This window comes from Tinamus guttatus, unplaced genomic scaffold (assembly GCF_059628265.1).
Source record: "Tinamus guttatus ecotype Peru unplaced genomic scaffold, ASM5962826v1 Tinamus_guttatus_pri_ptg000650l, whole genome shotgun sequence".
NCBI lineage: Eukaryota > Metazoa > Chordata > Aves > Tinamiformes > Tinamidae > Tinamus > Tinamus guttatus.
The window spans coordinates 844,994-863,590 of NW_028289184.1; the positions used below are offsets into that span (position 1 = coordinate 844,994).

General features: G+C 55.9%; 2 protein-coding genes across 7 annotated transcripts in view; one reads left to right on the plus strand and one right to left on the minus strand.

Moving 5' to 3' along the window:
* Positions 1-2,368: 2,368 nt before the first annotated feature.
* Positions 2,369-7,974, plus strand: TGIF2 (TGFB induced factor homeobox 2). Of its 2 annotated transcripts, XM_088536055.1 has the most exons (3): positions 2,369-2,411; positions 3,643-3,881; positions 7,417-7,974. In XM_088536055.1, exons 1-3 carry the CDS (start codon positions 2,369-2,371, stop codon positions 7,972-7,974), a joined length of 840 nt encoding a protein of 279 aa, XP_088392181.1. The 2 variants fall into 2 exon arrangements, with proteins under 2 accessions (XP_088392181.1, XP_088392183.1); XM_088536057.1 differs by lacking the exon at positions 2,369-2,411 and having other exon boundaries at positions 3,646-3,881.
* Positions 7,975-12,661: 4,687 nt separating this feature from the next.
* The window catches only part of DLGAP4 (DLG associated protein 4), a 139,829-nt gene continuing 133,893 nt past the window's right edge, over positions 12,662-18,597 (minus strand). For all 5 annotated transcript variants that reach the window (XM_010225621.2, XM_088536052.1, XM_088536051.1 and 2 more), the window contains 4 exons: positions 17,809-18,218; positions 16,274-16,365; positions 14,563-14,715; positions 12,662-13,733 (listed from right to left, as the gene is read on the minus strand). In XM_010225621.2, coding sequence (XP_010223923.2) covers positions 13,518-13,733; positions 14,563-14,715; positions 16,274-16,365; positions 17,809-18,218 — 871 coding nt within the window. In that variant the 3' untranslated portion in view covers positions 12,662-13,517. The remainder of the gene's footprint in view (positions 13,734-14,562; positions 14,716-16,273; positions 16,366-17,808; positions 18,219-18,597) is intronic.

Sequence of the window (18,597 nt, forward strand, 5' to 3'; positions counted from 1 at the left end):
TTTTCTCCCTGCTCGTTCTTCACTGCCTGTATCTGCACCTCGGATCTGGGAGAGCATGGGAGGCTCCTTTATCCCCTCCCAAAACCACCAGGCAACGGCTGCCATTCTTTGAGCTTAGGGACCATTCCCCAGTCCTCCCAATCAGGCAAGACACTAATTGGCCCCTTGGCGTGGGGTCTGGGCAGAAAGAGAGCCCTGCCCAGGGCACGAGGGCAGGCACGGAGCCCTGGGACACGGTGGCAAGGAGCCCCTGTGCCAGCGGCGGGGCTGCTCTGCCACACAGGGCCCCGGTGCAGGGAGCAGAGCGCCTGGATAAGCATATGCTGGGGCCAGGCAAGAGTGAGGGACCTCAGTGTGAGAAGATTATTTATTTATTTATTTATTTATGATTTTGTTGTTTAGTCCCTTATTGCACCATGAGAGCTGGTTCATTCAGATCTACAGCTCTGCCGCCAGCACCTGCCCCTCAGAAACGTCGCAAATTAGAGTTACACAGCGGTTTGGAGCCCAAGCCAGGCCTTGCAGTCGTGTCAAACGGCCTCCTGAGTCCTTCGGGGTTCCCCTCTTCGCTCCTCTGGTGAGCACACAGGCTCGAGGCTACGGCTGCTCTCCCTGGAGATGGGCTCCCTCTCTCTCCAGCTTGTTTCCCTTACAGCCCGCAGAGCTGGAGCCCCTCTCCCATACCCCGGCCTCCCAGTGAGCACAATCAGCTCGATTCACACATTTGGGCTGGACAATTCCTGGCTAAGAGCCTGGAGCATCTTTCCATTGAAAGCCAAGTCACTTCTCCCAGAGCTGGCCTTTAGGGGGGTGCACGGACTTCAACCAGCCAGGGTCACCTGGAAATGTCCTCGTCCTCCAAAGCTCCGCTACAGGGTCCCTGCCAGGTGCTGGGCTGGGGAAGGAGAGGCTCCATTCGGCTCCGCTCGGCTCTGCTCAGTGCACAGTGCAGGGCTGTCCCCTCTGGCTGAGCATCGGTTAGCGGCAGGCAGGTCACTCAACCCGGGGCTGCCAAAGCCTCCGCAGCGCCTGCAGAGCCGGACGGTCTCTCCTGATGCAGATCTATCTGGGCAGTGAAAAGGGAAACGGCCATGGCATGCTCTGGCAGCTGGCACAAACACGCTTGGGCACAAAGTGACTCCACGGGGCCGGGTGACTTTCCGCGCTTCCCCAAGCACACGGGTCCCTTGTGGGGGGGCTGGCACATTCGCGTGCCTTGCACCACTTCTAAACTTGTCCTGGTGCAACGCTGCCCTGAAGCTGCCCCGCAAGTGCTGCCCTGTTGGAACAGCCTGTCGGAGCGGCTCGTCTCTCTGTGGCCTCCCGCCTGCAGCCTTCCTACGGCTGTTCCGTCCTGAGCGTGCTCGCCGTGACGAAGTGCCCACGCTGGGGCGAGGAACGGGCAGCACGTCCCCACGCGGGGCGTCTTCATGGGCTGGCCCTGATCCCGTCACTGTGAGATGGAGCCAGGCGAATGGGTGGAGATCCTCCTGCATCGCTGCTGTTCCAGCAGGGAGGCCCCAGGGCCACCAAGGGCTTGGGCCACCTTACAGGGTCCGTGGGAACACGCAGCCCTCCTGGCTGTGCATCGGGCCAGCACATACCACAGTGCCGGTGCACGTGCGGGGCGCCACAGTGGCGCTGGGCAGCTGCAGAGCTGGAGGCAACAGCAAAAGTCACCTCTGGCGGCTTCCTGATTGCCCCTGCGCCTTGCTCCGAGAGGCCTCCCATGGATGCAGTGATTTGCCAAGAGCTTCCACTCTTAACAAGAGAAGACGCCATAAACCTCCACACGGGTCGTGTCCGGTGGTTGCCCAGGACCCCAGCGTGGCTGGGTACCTCTTTAACTGTCACCCCACATCTGCCGGGATCATCCCCATCCCTGCGTGCGGTCCAGCCCCGCTCCTGCAACAAGTGCCCCGCGAGCAGCGGGGACCCCGCAGGGGACCGGGGGGGCCCAGGGCTCCGGCCAGCGGCACCGGGGCCGAGATGTCTAGACGCCGGGCCGGGCCGGGCCGGGCCGGGCCGGGCCGGGCCGGGGGGCGCTGACGTCAGGCCGGGCGGCGGGGCCGGCAGGTAGCGGCGCGGCCCCCCCGGCGCACAAAGGCGCTCGCTGCGGCCCGTGGGGCTCCGCGCTCGCGGCTCGCTGGGCCCGGGCGCCCCGCTCCGGTGCCGCGGCGCCCCGCGGTGACAGCCGGGGGCGGGCGGGCGGGCCGGGGGCGGGGGGCCCGGCCGAAGTTCCTGCCTCCTCGGGAACAAAGGGAACTCTTGTCTCGGCATCTGTCACCGCCGCGGCCCGCAAACTTTTCCGTGCGCCCCGGCCCCGCCGCCGCAGGGCCCTAGCCCCGGAGCGACCCGAGCGCGGCCCATGCAAGGGCCGAGGAGGCGGCGGCGGCGGCGGCGGCCCGGCGGTAAGAGCGCAGCAGCCCGCGCGGGCGAGAACATGGAGTCCCGGCCGGGCCGGGCGCGCGGGGCCCGCGCCGCGAGGCTGGGGCCGGGCCGGGGCCGCGGCGCCGCCCGGGCCCGCGGGCGCTGCCCGCCGCGGAGCGGAGCGGGGCCCGGCGGGGCGGCCCGGGCCGCGCGGCCCCGGCGCGGAGCGGAGCGCGGAGCCGAGCGCGCTGCCCGCTCCTTTGTGCGGCCCGGGAGCCGCCCCCCGGCGCGGGCGGCCAGGAAAGTTTTGCAAGTTCCGGGCTGGCTTCCTTAGGGCTTTTTCTTGTACCTTTCCTCTTGATTTTCATTTTTTCCCCTTCTCCTTTTCCTTTAAAGTTTCTTTATGGCTTTTTTTTTTTTTTTTTACTTCTTTGATTTAGTTTTTGCTTTGTTTTGATTTTTTTTTGAGGAGGAGGGGTCTTTTTTTTTTTTTTTTTTCCTTCTTCCTTTTCTTCTCCCCCTTCTTCGCTGCTTTTCAAGTAGGGAGAAGGATTTGCCATTTTCCCGGCTCGGTGCCGTTGCCTGCGCTTTGTGCGTGTGGAGGGGCCGGGAAGGCGCCTGCCTGGCCGAGCGGGGCGCTACCTGTTGCGGGTCGGCTCATGAGCCCTGCCCGTGCTGTGTCCCCCGCGCGGCCGCGGGCTCCCCGGGTCCCCCCTGCCCTTGGCTGTGCTCCAGAGCTGTCCTTCAAATGACAGCGGTTACAAGGAGCTGCCCCGGCTGCTCCCCATCGTGCGCCTCCATGCGCAGGCGGTCGAGAGCCTGCACGCTGCCGAGCCAGAACGGAGAGCACGGCTCTGCGTGGGTCCTCCTCCATGGCTACCACTTTCTAGTTCTGATCCCTTATTTTTCTCTTGCATTTTTTTTTCCACCCAAGTGCTTGATTTTCTGGCTTGCTGTGGGTAGCGCCTGTTGATCTCCCCTTGTGTGCACTTCGCTTAAGCCCGTGAAGGCTCCACGGGCCTCCAGGGGGGCTGCGTGGTGGCTGTTGTCTCTGAGCGGCTGTAGCTCCTCATCCCCCGGATGGGGGTTGGCTCCTGCGCTTGTTATGGCGTGAACGCGCCTGGGTTGTTGCCTCCTGCAGCCCGGTTAGGAGTGGAGTGACCCCCTGCCATGGAGGTGGCTGGGGGGCTGCATTGCTCTGCTCCAAGGCCGGGTCCCGCCGCCTGGCCAGGGCAGCGTGTGACGCGGGCTGTTTGGTTTGCACCTTCCCAGGCTTTAACCAGGAGAGATCTGCAGGCAGCTCCACCATGTCGGACAGTGACCTCGGAGAGGACGACAGCGCCACGTCCCTGGACCTGTCTCAGTCGAGCAAGAGGAAAAGGAGGGGGAATCTGCCCAAGGAGTCTGTGAAGATCCTTCGGGACTGGTTGTATGAGCACCGCTTCAACGCCTACCCCTCTGAGCAGGAGAAGCTCAGCCTCTCGGGACAGACCAGCCTCTCGGTGCTGCAGGTCAGAGCCGATCCCTGCAACCGGCCGTGGCACATGCGCGTGCGCACGGGCTCGGGGTGACAGGCTGGGAACGCTCTGCAGGGTGCTCTGTGACAGCACTTGGGACAAGCTGGTCTTGCAGAACTTCCCTGGAGAGCCTGAGCGACTTTGCAGGCTTTAGGTGTTGCTTCTCCTGGTCCTTGAGAGCAGGAGAAGCCTTTGGGAATCTTTGGAGGGGAAAAAACTGCTCCTTGAGAAAGCTGTGGAGGCCTGGGGGTAGATGGGCTGTGAGCCCAGGTGGACCACGAGCATCAGCTTGCCCTGCTGTCTCCTCCTAGATTGGTTGCGTTAAGGGGAACGCAAGCCAGCTGAAGGGCTCCCAGCAGCTTTTCCTTGCAGCCTTGGCTGGATTTTGGTGTCACCTTCTCCATTGTGCTGGGGTGGTGAGAAGGACCTGGCTCCATGGTGGAAGGCAGGCCTGGGGCTTGACTGCCTGCAACTTTGTGTTGCTGGGAGCCACACGAAGGCCAGGAGCCCCTGGGCAGGGGGCCCAGGGCCCCGTGCCTGCTCTCTCGCCTGCTCTTTGCTCATCCCTGGAGCAGTGCAGGGTAGGAAATGGCTCTTGTGCAGGGTGGGAGCAGGCAAAAGCCAGGGGGCTCGTGGCAGAGCTGCTCTCCTGGGGTTTCCTCTGCAGCACACTTCTCCTTTCCCTGCTGCTCAGTGCGGCTCTGGCCGGCAATCCCAGACGCTGGTGTGTGGGCTGTGTCAGTCTGTCTGGTTTCCTTCTCCCTGACCAGCAGGGCAAGCTTTCTTTGCAGTTTTTATTTATTTAAATGCTGACTGTGTGACAGATTCATCTCTGGCCAGCCCCCGGGGCACTGCTTTGAGGGAAGGTTGGTGGTCCTGGGGTGGCTCGAGCTGGATCAGCTGGGTTGGAGCTCTGATGGGTTTGGGGCCCTGCAAAGATGCTCTTGTCCCGGGCTTGGTCCCGCACAGTGGGAAGGTCCTTTGTGGATGGCACAGCAGGTGCCCGGTGTGCTGGGGGTCTCCACTGTGCTGGATTGGCCTTGCTGCATGCGCTGGCCCTGCGAGGGCACTGCGGTCCTGCCAGGAGCTCTCTGAGCTCCTCGGGACCAAGTCGGGCAGGTGCAGCGTGTCTGTGGGGCCTGGCCTTGTGTGAGGTTTGGCCATGCCTTGCACCTGCCTCTGGCCGTGCGCAGGGTGTCCTTGCAGCCACTGGGTGCTGTTGGCATTCCTGCTGCAAAATGCAGCCCCTCTGTGCTGCAGCGCGGCATCCTTGTGTACCAGGGGCGCTTCAGCCCGTTGCGTCGTGAGTGAGAAGGTGCTGCTGTCTTATTGGAGAGGTAGGAGGTGGAAAATCCTGGTATAACTTGGTGTGGGGCAGGGGCTGCTCAGCTGCCCTGTTGTTTTAGCAGCAGATGCTTCATGGGGTGGAGGTGCAGGACTCCCTGCTGCGAGGTGCTTCCGTGCAGCTCCCACGCCGTTTCCAGAGAAGCAGACAAGCTTCTGCATGCCCGGATGGGGACCGAGCGCCCAGGCTGCAATGACTGTGGGGTTTTCTCCTCTCTGTGGCTGGGGCAGCAGGTTTGGATCCAGCAGCCCGCTCTGCTGCTCAGCTGAGCTGCCCAGTTGCCTAGGCTTGGCAGGAGGCTCTCCAGAGCAATGTGACGTCGCAGCTGCTGCCCGAGCAGGGGCCTGGGCTTCCACTTCTTTATGTATTCCCCCCCTCCCCGGTCCAGCTCTCTTTGGGAACGGGAGCCAGGGAGTGTGAGCCCAGGGTCTCCGGGGAAACGGGGAAGCCACGTATCTCTATTGCAAAAACAGGGGGAGATGGGAGCGCTGCGGACAAAAAGCTCTGCAGCCCGTCGGGCTCTGCAGCCCAGAGGCTCCTCTTTGGTGCCCTGGTGCTTGCGAGAGGGGCTGCGCAGCAGAGCCTTCCCTGGGATCTTTGCGGGATGTGCTGCCGCCAGGATGTCACTGGGACGGTCTGGAGTGACGGTCCCCACGGGGTGGTGGTGGCGCAGAGCAACGGCCAGGTCCAAAGGAGCCCGGTGGCCTTAGATGAGAGCTGTCGAGGCCCATCCTGGCTCATGAGCATGAGCGATGCTGTGCGGTGCCCGGGGTTTTGCCCCGTTTCCGCCTGTGTTCATCTCTTTGGTGATGTTCTCCAATGAAGTTAAATGCTGGAAAGAACAAGCATGGATGGGGGATTCCAGCATGACCTTTTGTAAGGTGGTTGTACAGAGGTGGTTGGGCTTTTTGTTGGGAGAGTCTAGTTGTCTGGTTGGCAGTTTGTAGCTGTTGATGGCCATGGGATTGCAGGATCATGTCAAGGGTGCTCAGCCAAGGCTTGAGAGAGAGCGTGTTTGGAAGGGAAGAGGAGGTGAGACTGGCATATTTGAGGGTGCTAAATGTCAAATATTGTCTGAAAGACTGAGAGGGGGGGAAAAAAAAAAAAGAAACTGAGATCTTGCTGTGACTGAAGTTGTGGTAAGTTCTCTCTCCTCAGGGGAAATAACTTACACAGCTGCTGATTTGGGAAAGATCAGTCACTTTTTTTTTTTTTTTTCCCTGATTTATTTTCCCCTAATTGTTTTCTAGTAAGAAGACAGTTATTTTAATGTAACCTTTTTTTTTTATGCAAGGTCCTCTGCAACAATCAGTGGCAGGGGCTGAGTGCAAGGCTGCTGCGTTTCAGAAGAGACGCAGCTGCGGAGCCCTGCGTTTGTGTTTGGGAGCCCCTTTAAAAAGCCCCCTGTAACTTTGCTGGTGGGTGCGAGGCCTGGAAAGGTGCTAATGTGCTCGTGTGGTCCCTGGCACCGCTTAGCGCGTGAGGGGCTGCAGCTCTGTGCAGGGCCATTGCAGGGTTTAGGGTCTCCCGTGCAGGCTGTCGGTCTGTGCTTTGCAGCCTCAGTTGTTTCCCCCGGACGTGGCTGCCTTTCGGCACTCGTTGGCATGGTCAGGGCAGGGATCTGCTCCACAAAAAGCAGGAAAATGCCCTCTGCGCTCTGACCTGGGGATTCCTGGAGTCTGCTGATGCCTGGGCTGTCCCTGTGCAAATTCCCCGTGCCCTGGGAGGGTTACCTGAGCTTTGCCCGGCCTTGGCTGCGTGGTCAGAGCCGCCAGGGCTTGGGGGCCAGGCTGAGGCATTGCGGGGCCCGTCCCCTCCTGGGTCAGGGCCACCAGCATCCAAGAGCTGCTCCGTCCCTGGCCGGTGTCTCACGGAGGGACTGGCCCAGGCAGGGGGTCTTCCCGGATGAGGCCGTGAGCCCCTGCTGGGGAGGCCGCGCGTGCCAGGGCTCCGGCCTGAGCGTGGCACCCGCTGGGCACCTGCACCAGCAGCAGGATATGCCCCGAGGGCAGGGACGGAGCCCGTGGGAGCTGGTGCCAGGCAGGAAGCAGACGGCGCTGTGGTTTCCGTCGGGTCGCAGTGCCCAGCCGTGCCAGAGCCCGCGGGGAAGGAGCCTCTGGAGAGGCCGCCCTGGCTCTGCGGAGCCCCAGCCTGAGCGTGCCGCCATGCTCTCTCCCCTTGCAGATCTGCAACTGGTTCATCAACGCGCGGAGGCGGCTGCTGCCCGACATGCTGCGCAAGGACGGCAAGGACCCCAACCAGTTCACCATCTCCCGCCGCGGCGGCAAGGCCGGCGATGCGGCCCTGCCGCGAGCGGCCGCTGCCGGCGTCCTGGTGGTGCCGCCCGCGGCACCTTCCAAGCTGCTCCCCGTGTCCGTGTGCCCGCAGGTACTGTGCCACCCGGCCCAGGCGCTGCGCCGCGGCCTCACGGTGCTGAGCGCCCGCAGCCCCGAGCGCGACAAGCATCCCGGCGAGCCCGACGCGCAGCCCAAGGCGGCGCCAGGCACCGCAGGCAGCACCGCAGCCCTGCTGGCACGCGCCGAGGCGGCCTCCCCCACGAGCGGACTCTTCAACACGCCGCCCCCGACGCCCCCTGAGCTCTTCGGCGATGACTTCAGCAGCTTCCAGCTCCTGGTGGAAGTGGCGCTGCAGAAGGCGGCCGAGCTGGAATCGCAGCGGCAGAGCGGGCAGCTGCCCCTCTCACCTCAGACTGAGCCCCTGGGAGTCTCCGTCTCCAAATAATGTCCCCAGGTCGCTTCCAGCTGGGCTCCTCCTGGCCACGGGGCCCTCTGCTCCTGCTAGGCCAGGAGATCCTTGGCAGAAGCAACATCTACCAGCACCTCCGCCCCCAGCTCATCCCAAATCTGCCTCGTGCATCCCCAGGGGCTCTGGCCTCTCCGTGGGCTGAGTGGCAGCACGAGGCCTGTCCCGGCCTCTCCTCCTCGGGCTCGCGAGGGAGCCGGCCTCCCTCGGCCCCGCGCCAACCTCACGGAGCCACTGCTGTCCCCTCCGGTGCTGTGGAGCCCCTTGGAAACCCGCCGACTGCCTTCGTGTTCTTCCCCCTAAACAAGGGACCAGCCAAAACTGTTTGTCCAGGGAGCGACAGAGAGAAAGTTACTATCTTTTTTTTCTTTTTTCTTTCCTCGTTCGTATCTTTAAGGATCACAGATGAAAAGCTTTTTTTTTCCCAAAGCAAAACTCTCCGCTCTCCTCTTTTTTTGTTGTTTTTGGTTTCTTTTGTTTTCTACCTTGTTCCCTTGTTTTGTGAAGGGCCTTCCTGGCACCTCGTGCTGCCTGCGTGGCCCTGCCCTGCCTGGGGAAGGAGAACGGGTGGGTGAACTGGAATCCTGAAGTCGGTGACGTTTTTCTCGCACCGAAAATCGAGTGAGACCCTCCTCCTGTCGGGTCTCACAGATGCTGCCAGTAGAAATCTCCATGGTGCTATTTTGCTCGTTTGTTTGAAACCTTTTCCCTTTGATTGTGATTTATTGTGATTTATGAGATATATACTTTTTTGTACAAGCATTTCCACAGCTTCCCGGTGTTTCTCTGCTGTTCCTGCTGGAGCTGTGCAGGCCGTGTCCTAGGACTGAGCAGAGCCGGGGAAGCGCTGACCACAGGAGGGGGGACGTGAATCTGAGACTGTGAAATTTTGTACCCAATTTTTTTATTTTGCCTCTGTTTGGGAGGAGACATGCGCTGAGCTTGGGCGGCCTGCGGGCTCCTTTGCAAGCGCGGGGCCTGCAAGAGCAGAGTTGTCTCTAGCCAGGGCCCTGTGGCTGAGCTGCCTTGGAGGGCCGGGGGTTCGAGTGCTTTAACCTCGTCCCTCTCGGTCCTGGGGCTGGGATATTGCTGTTTCACTGTAAAATGTAAGTAAAATAGTGATGTGTACACACCTATATTATCTATCCCAAGAAACACTAATCCTAGGTTATTAGCCTGATTATTAAGTTGCATGAATAGAGATATTAATGTCCCTGGGACCTGCTGCTCCCATTGAGTGCAGGGGCTGGAGCCCCGGTGCCAGGATGGAGCAAGGGGGACCGGCTCTGCCGGGGGCAGGACACAGGATGTAGCGCTGCCCACGGCCCTTCCTCCATGGCCTCGGCCATCATTTTTGGGGCAAACCCTGAAGTTCAGGGCCTTCCTGGTCCCTTTGAGTAGCCCTTTCCTGTCACCATTGTCCTAGAGAGAGGGCAGTGTTTCCTTCCCCTCTTCCTTTCTGTGCCCGGGGAGCAGAGCAGGGCTGGGGAGGTGCTGTCCGCACCGGGCGCGGGGACGTCACAGCCCCAGAGGACAGCGTGGAAGGAGGTGGGATGGGGGAACTGATCGGCTTGAAACTTATGGAGCAGAAAAAAAAAAACCTACTGTAAATAACTTCTTGTTTGTTCAGTTGTCAAATAAAAGTTTTCAGTTTTTGTGTTTGTTTGTTTTGTGTATGAGGCCTTAACACTGTGATGGACCAAATTCCTCTGGGGTGGTGCTCCTGCTCCTTCCATGCGGGCCCAGCAGCTCACTGGCCTGAGGAGCATTTGGCTGCATGGACAAGGAGGCAGCAGCGGGCCTGGCGTGTCTGCCTTCCCTCTGTGCTCCGGGTTCGGGAGCAGGGCCATGGCCAGCAGCAGCACAGGACCAAGGCTCCTTCTCACCCTCCTCCTCCTCGCAGCGGCGGGGGCGTGCGGTGGCATCGCTGCCGCGAGCCACAAGTCTCTCCCAAGGGAGAACCAACAGGTGCCACCAGCTCTGCCAGCCTCCGGAGCGCCTGGGCCGCTCCTGCCCTCTCCCGGTGGCCCCTGGGGAGCCCGGCCACGCTCAGAGCATCCAACCGGCAGGGAGCAGCTCCTGCACCTGCCCGTGTAGTGCCGTGCGCCTCCCACCTGCCAAGCGGGATAATCCAGGGACAAATAACCTCCTCACTGCCAATTCGTAGGCTCTAAACATCTTTTTAAAATATTTTTTAGTTCTGCAGAAGCTAGCTTGGCTACACAGCACCCCTAGGTTACAGTGCTGCAGGGCAGCCAGGGAGGACGCTGGATGGAGCACGAGGTGCCAAGATACTGTTAAGAGACTCCCGATCCTTCAGACCATGCCACTTCCAGGAAAATCTACACGCCAGAGCTGTAGATTTGCCGTTGCGTCCAAACACGTTACATTAAAACACAGCTGTCACCAGGGAGCTCTTACTTGAAAGCGCTACATGGGGAGGGTCACAACTACTGCAGTCCCCCCCCCAGGCTGGAAATCAACCCAACGTGAGGCCAAGCCGCAGCTATGCCCCCGCCACGGCCACGTCCCAGCAAGCACAAGTGCCACTTCTTCAGCAGGAGAGCCGGGCCCCTTCCACACCGGCACTTGCCCCTATAGCAGGGCTCCAAAGAGGCACTGGGAAGGACCCAGTTTCCCTTTGGGTGCTATTTCCATTAGCAAAAAGGCATCAGCTGAAGCATGAGTCTTTATTTCCCCAGAGATTCCTGAGGAAGTAACCTGACGTTTCTGGAGGAAGGCATGCAAGGAAAAGGCTCCTCAGAGGCCACATGTCTCTAGTTGGCAGCATGAGGTTCAACAGTATAATTGCCCCATCAGAAAACATTCAGCATTTGAGATGAAAAACTCCAAATTTTTGAAATTGGGGATAAATCTCTGTTATGTACCTTCCAGGAGGAGGTTTTTAGACTGAAGGGAGTTGTCATAGCCCTGAGAGATTTAAGGTACTTGAGTTGTTTTAGTGGCAGCAACAGTCTTTAAGCATCTCCTTCAACCGTCAGAACCCACCTGCATCAGCGAACACAACTTGATGAGGAACGCAGCTCCCACAACCCACCGCAGCATGAACAGGACCATTGCCCTGGCATCCCCAAGGCCTCACGGACCCCAGCATGGGATGACCACGAAGCATGAGGTCCCCGCAGCCTCCTCCAGCCAAATGTGAGAGCAGCAACGGCACCGCGCACCTCGCTGCCAGCCAGAGCCTCACCAAGAGCCTCGAGCAGCCCTGACCACCGGCAGCAGCTCGTGGGCACCCAGCCCCTTACACACCCAACAAGCACGCGGAGGGAGGAAAGAGCGCAGACAGCGACCAATGGAGACTGCGTTTACTTTATTTCTCTTTTTTTCATGGTACGCAGGCGGCTGTCCTTGCTTCTGTGAGCTCCTCTGAGGCGGCAGGGGACAGCAGGGAACCTGCATCCGCTCCCACAGGGACACACGAGGCTGCAGCGACATCCCCTGTCCCCCAGTGGCAACATCCTGTGTTTCCCAGCCCGGGAGCCCCCCAGGCTCTCCCTGCCACAGCAGCGGGACAAGGGGTCTCTCCCTGGGCTCCTGCCTGCAGCTGTGGAGCTCAGGAAGAGGCAGGCTCAGGCCAGGCCACCTGGCTGCAATGCAGAAGCATGAAGTAAAAAATAACCCACATTTCCACAGGGGTCTTGATATAAACACTAGAGATCTCTACAACCACAAAACCCCTCCAATTCCCTCCCCCCCCACCAAAAAAAAAAAAAAAAAAAAAAAAAAAAACCAGTGCAACCCAACCATCTCTATCTCCAGCAACGAAGACCAGTACAAACTGGAATCTTATTATTAACGGTCAAGCTTTGAGGAGGAAATTGAATTCCATAGCATGGGATTTTTGCAGGGCAGTGTGGTGGGAAACTCTCTAACAGCATCTATGCACAGACAATATACAAGGGTCACTCGGACATCATTCAGTTTTACTTTTATTATTTTTTTTTTGCCTTCTGGATCACCAACACCCTGGTTGAGGCTTCTTTGGGATTCCTCCCCCACCCCCAGGAGGGCAGCACAAGATCTCCCAGCTCCTTCAAGCAAATAAACAAGGAAAAACAGAAAAAAAAAAAAAAATCCCTGCAAGATCATTCAGCATGGGGCCAGATCCTTGTTTTGAGGGGGCAGCTACAAATTCAGTGGCAACAGCACTGGTTTCAAGAAACCAGACTGAAAAGGAGGCCTAGAAAGGGGGAAAACAGGCTAAAAAGTATTTAACAATCCTTCCTCTACCCAAAGAGCAGGGAGATAAGGAAAAAATAGGCATCTGAGTACACACAGGGTATATATTTTTACACACACTTTTACACACATCTAGCTATAGTACATGTAAAAATATATGCTATACATCCGCCCATTCTCACCAAGGTGCTTTTACTACACCATCCGCACTGTGTAAGGGCATGTATACGTGTGTATGAATTAATGTACAGGTACTAAGTGTATATGTGCATATGTACACATACATACAGGCAGGCAGCCCCCGCCAGCCACCCTCACCTCCTCTGTACTAACACAGAGCTCCCAGCGCGCGACACCACCGCGCTCCCGGGCCCAGCCCGCTCCCACACAGCTCTCCCCTCCCCGTAGCAGCTTCTTTCTCAACAAGCAATTCAAGGAAAAATAATTAAGGGGAAAGAAAATAAAAAAAAGAAAGCAAAGTGTGTGCAGCTCAGGCCTGTACTTTCTGTGGTCCTGTGCCAGGGGTAGGGTACATTTTTCCTCTTGGGATCAGCTGACTAAATACTACCCCATCCCTCTTTGCCATCTTATTGCACATGTTAGTTCCTGGGCTGCATTTTGACACTCCTGCATTACATTCTACAGATCCGGTCACCTCTCACTTCAATAAAATAGAGAAACAAAAACCCACGACCCTGTCCCTCCCCCCATCCCCATCAAAAGGGAAAAAAAATAAAATAAAACCCAAGAAAGGCTGCTTGCTAGCAGAGTGCAACAGTAGTACACACTGAATAGGTGTTCTCTTCAGGAGCTTGGTGGAAGAGAGGTTATTTCTAACACAGTAAACAAAGCCATGCAAAAGGTGGGAGAAAGGGGGCAGAAGGAGGAAAACTTAAAGGATGAGAAGGAAGAACAGAGGGGAGGAGGAGAAAGAACACCACAGCATGGCAAGTGCTCAAGGCTTCATGTTTTGTTGTCCTCTTCTTGTAAACAAGCTAATAATTCTCATTAGATAGAACAAGTAAAAAGACTGAAGTTCCAAGTTGAGGAGCTGGAGTTTCCAGGAGTCCGTTCAGTCCATTCAGCAACACCACAGCCAGTGAGAGAAAAAACGAGAGGGGATTTTTTTGTTCTTTTTTTGTTTTGTTTTAAAATCTTCATTACTTAAAGCTGAGAGAAAAAAGCCAACTCAGGAGCCCTTTTCAAGGATGGCTCATTGTCTCTAGACTGAATAAATCACACTAGTTTCGAGAGAACCTTTTTTCCTTTTTTAATGACTTATAAAAACCACGCGGTTCCTTGCTCCCTCTGCGCTCGGCTCACAGGCGGGTCTGCGCCTCGGGGACGTAGATCTCGATGCTGTCGGCGCTCTCCGTGGCCGAGTTCTGCCGCACGGAGGCCGCGCGCTTGGCGGCCATGAGGCGCTTGCGAGCTTCCTGGCGCTGCTTGTCCGAATCGGAGGCTTTGTCCCGGTTCAGTTGGGTTTTGGACTTGGCTGGCTTCTTTGGCACTGGAGGGGGTGGTTTCTTCTCTTCCTTTAGGGAGACAGTAAGGAAAAACCCGAACATAAAATAAAAATGCACATACAGAAGGTTGCTGTCTAAGGGGGGGCGGCTCTGCAGTGCTGCTAAAGCAACAGGACCGCAAGGTGGTTGAAAGAGGCAGGAGCAGGTCTCAAGCAAGGCCCCCATCCCACCACCAGCTTCCCAATTTCTGGAATTGGATAACTGTGCATTGACTGGCACAGAGGATGGGGGTTACATCCTACCTCTGTGGCCCAGCCAGTGATCAGAGCTCAGGACACACAGTATAAAAACCAGACTTTATGCTGAAATTGCAAAATTTTAGTAAATGCCCAGAATCATAGTACTTTCCCCCAACATGGCTGGTTATAAAAACCTGGCCCATGATTGCAGCCACATCTTCAAAAGGTTCCAAGCAGATGCTTTTGGCACTACTCGGGACAGAGCAGTTGCAACCTATATAGGCAGGGCTAAACACTAGAGAGCTCCGTATTACTTCTCCAGGGGTACACAGCTCATCCCTCCACTACTCTCCCCATCACAGCAGCTTCTCCCCTTGTACAAAATATTTTCCTGCATTACTCAAGAGGAATGTTCTTAATGCACCACAAACCTACCTGCATGCATGGGGAGGATGGCTCATGGACCCTGCAATCCCTTAGCTGACCAAGCGCTAAAAGCACCACGAAGGGCAGATACATTATGGAGAGATTACATGGCACAAGCAGGAGACGGTAGCAATTTTACAAGTTTTTCTCTTCACAGACAGAAAGAGCAGAAGTACCTGTGATACCCCAGGCATCTGATGCGTCCTGGGCACTCCAACCTGCCCCACACTCACCTTTCTCTCCGGTGTCTCTGCCAACTGCCAGCTGTTGGCTTTCAGGTGGTACAGCTCATCGAATTTCATGCTGATGTCTTCGATGGACAATTGCAGGAGGTCCCAAAACCCAGCTAGGTCCTGAGCTGTGGGTCTGGGATTGGCATTAGGATTCTACGGGGAAAAGCATTAAAAAGATTATTAGAACATACCCTGCCCCTACCAGCTGTAGCAGTCTGGGTGGCTACAGATTCACTTGCTGCAATTCTACCCTCCTGACAACCAAAACTGCAAATCCCGTAGGAGATCCCAGCCCTAAATGCTGCGACAAGGCCACCATCCACTGGCGAAGACTCTGTGTTTAAAAACTGGGATGGCATTTTTTCTGACAGAAGCCCAATGAAGAATCCCGAAAAGGCACTTAGAGCAGAAAGCAATAGCTCCCCTCTTCCAAAGGCTTCCCTGGCCAGTCCCAATTCCACTGCAGCATCCAACGAAGGCCCCAGGACACACTTCAGAGCTAGAACACTTAGTTTCTTGTTCAGACGTCCTGACATCAGAGTAACAACAAGGACAGGAGCTGGACAGCACACAGGGTGCAGCACAGCTCTGACACCCGCAGAACGCGCATGCAACACTGTATAGAAACAGAGCTTGTGGCAAGCACTTTGCTACTTTCCCTAGCACAGCAATCTGGAACTGTATCACCGATCTTCAAGTGAGGTTGAAAAACCAAGCTCTTCAGTCAACTTCTGCCAAATGGCAACAGATTTTCCCCAGCTCTGAGGGTGTGAACTGCCATCATAGCCCTGGATTGTCTGAGGAAAACAAGGGATCAGAGGGGAGTAGATGGGCACAGGAGCTGTCAAAGGAAGACCTCGGCCCACAGCTTTGCCAGCCCAGCTGCTGCTTTCACTGCTCCTAATCTCTCAGCTATGATGAGCCAGAGATCAGCACGTGGATGTTCAACATTTCACCACCTCCTCCTCTTCCTAACTTTTGCTAAGTTTCTCACCCATAAAGGGAAATTAACCTCTGTGGAAACTAAAAAAAAATGAAGTCACCTCCTGTTCTCCTCCCCAACAGATTCCCACCTGGCCCTGAGTCAGCCCCACGTTGTTTTGAGCAAGGGCAAACCCTTACATTGCATTTGAAGAAAGCAAATCCAAGCAGTGCCTTGCAACCACCTAGGGACATCCCTAGGGAGATGATTAAGCCATCTATACAATCCACACAAAAAGCAAGGATACAAGGAGGAACTGCAGGTTTTTCAGGCACCTCTCTGTTGGGGAAAACCTCCATGATTCAGTTCAAAAAGCCTCAAGAAAGTAGAAATAAATAGGATGGTTTCGGGACACGCAGTAGCATGGTGAGGAAAAGATTCGGACTCAGAAGTCATAGACTTCTAGCACGCCCTGATCAAAGGAAATTCTTCAGGGCTCACATGAGCACCAAAAGGAATTGTAAACACTCAGCCCTGAGCAAGTGACACCTAAAAAAAGTGCATGTTCAGAACAGACACCAAAGCCATCAGCCTTCCCCTGCCCAGCTGCTGTTTCAAAACATCTTCCATCCATCATGGCACGACTGTCCGACCGCACAGCACAGCTGCTGGCCTTGCTGCAACACTGTCGCACTGACGGCAGCCCATTAATATCCACTTACATCCCTGCAACGCAGCCGGGAGAAACCCAACCCCCTCACACAAACCCAGAGAAAGATCTGGACTCACCAAGTTCTGCTCACAGAGGCCGTGGAACTGCTGGAACTTCTGTGACATTAGTAACTGTGCACTGCCCACCGCACTGAGGACTTTTCCTAAGACTGTGGGAGGGGGAAAAAAAGCCATGGTTAAATGAACTGTTAAACACGCCAAGATGTCTCCTAACAACCATTTAATTGGAATTACATTTGTTCTGAAAGTAAAACTGTCCTTTTCACTTACTATTGCTCCTTCTAGGAGCAGAACTGCACCAAAATCACTACATGAAGGAATGCTGAAGGCTACTAAAGGTCCTAGCAGATGAGCTCAGCTTCAGTGACCCCATCTACAGGCACAAGTTCATGTGCTCTTCCACTCACACATGAGGGAAAGGTGGCCCAAGGCAGGAGATCAATCTTCAACCTTCATTTACCAGAAGGATTTCAACTACCAGCAGGCTCTGGCTTTTAATGGTGACACTGTTAAAATCCAGGACTCGAGGCTGGTCTCAGTGGGGTCCCCAGGGAGCCTGGGATATGGTTCATTAAAGGAAAACAGCCTGGTACGAGGCTCTTCCTTCCAAAGGGGCATTGGGAAACATGGAGCCACATGGAGATCCACGACTAGGGATGAACAGATGCCCCTCTCCCTTTAGTCCACACGTAATTTGGCAAATAAAAGCAAAATTACTCCCCACTCTCTAAGTTCTTGTTACATAACTTAGCAAAGACTGCTCTTAATGCTACTGATAACACCACTCTAGTCCCCATGTGCCAGGCTACAACATCTTGGCATATGAGCTGCCTCCGCTCGCAGCAGGGACGGCACGCTACAACCGAGTCTCACCATCACCTCACCTCATTAAAAGATAAGAAAGAAATAAAAGACAGGGCCAAAATAAAGATCAGGCCCTCTGCAACCAAGTACCTAGTTTTTCCACTCTGAGCACCCTATGCACTCGCTACCACAAGAAACAGAATTTTGCTTAATCATTTGAAAATAAAAGAACAAGGCCTGCTAGGGACTGAACCCTCTGCAATTAAATAGCTTTGTGCTCACTATACATGTATTTTGGGGTGTATTTAGCATGAATTAAATGAAGATGGCCTATATGAAGAAGCCTCTGTTGTGAGGACAAGTCCACCAATTTAAAGGGTCACTAACAGGTTCGGAAGTTGTAGTTCTCTCCACCTCACTGTCAAATGGACTCTCATAAGCCTACTTGAACATAGCAGGACAGGCAGGAACAAGGACCCACCACTGCCTCCTAGAAACAATCTGTTTAAGTGATTAAACGTCTTGACTGGTCAGAAGCTTCCACCACCATCCTAAAGTCTTTCCTGCTACATCTTGGTATTATTTCCTAACAGGAAAGAGTAGCCTCCTCTACCTCCCTATCCTCTTCAAGGACAAACTGTTCCTTGCTGTACCTGCATGTTCTACCCTACCCTACTAGCTACCAGAAGGTAAGTGCAGAAAGGTGATTCCAATATTCAGCCTCAGCTCCCACTCAAAGGAGCTGCTAGGCTGCTCCAGTCTGGTGTGCAGACATCAGCAACACCTACCTTCTTCAGAGAGGTTGTTCTCTTTGGTCTCCTGGTCCATCTGACGGCACCAGCCTTCCAAGCGCTCCGTTTCGGCCTGCAGCAGCTTCAGGAACCAATAGCCGTCCCGCCGGCAGGCCCCGGGCTGCGTGGGCTCTGACGGCGACGTGGAGGACGTCTCGAGCCAAGGGTCAGGAGGAGGGAGAGAGGAAGGCTCCAGGGCTGGGTCACTGTTGTCTCCATAGGAGAGGTTTCTCTTAATCTGCGAGGGCTTGGCTGGTTGCCTGGTACTGGCATCAACACCAACGGAGTTGTTGTGTTGGGGGCACTCAGCAAGGCTTCTCTCAGATGATTTACAGCTCGAGTTATTAGGTTCTTGTGTGTCAGAGTCTGTGTCCTGTTTGGAGGACATGCTGCGAGAGTGGCTGTTTCTAGAGAGATCAAAAGCAAGTGTTGGATGGCAGAACTCACCCTGGCTGTCTTCATGTGCTACAAAAAAATGCATTTGCTTACGATGTCTGTAGCTGAGCCTCATCCTCACAGCCTCCCCTCCTCACGCAAACACACCCCACACGTTCAGACAAAATTGTACAGTTGCCTGCTTACTGCAATAGGCCATTCAGATGAGAGGACTGACGCACATCTATAATTACAACCCAAGCTTTTTTCCTTTTCGTTTTGCTTTTAAGCTTCAGATTCCCATTGATTTGGCTGTTTACAGAATAAGCGCTTTTTGCAGTGGCTACGTGCTGCAGAGGAAGAGCACTACGCAGAACCCCCGCCGTGCACCACCACCCATATGGAAACAGA

Excerpts from the sequence above, each read along its gene's own strand:
- TGIF2 (XM_088536055.1), top strand. The coding sequence starts at position 2,369 with ATGCAAGGGCCGAGGAGGCGGCGGCGGCGGCGGCGGCCCGGCG. Across the intron at positions 2,412-3,642 it reads GCGGCGGCGGCGGCCCGGCG|GCTTTAACCAGGAGAGATCT; the intron begins GTAAGAGCGCAG and ends GCACCTTCCCAG. Across the intron at positions 3,882-7,416 it reads CCAGCCTCTCGGTGCTGCAG|ATCTGCAACTGGTTCATCAA; the intron begins GTCAGAGCCGAT and ends CTCCCCTTGCAG.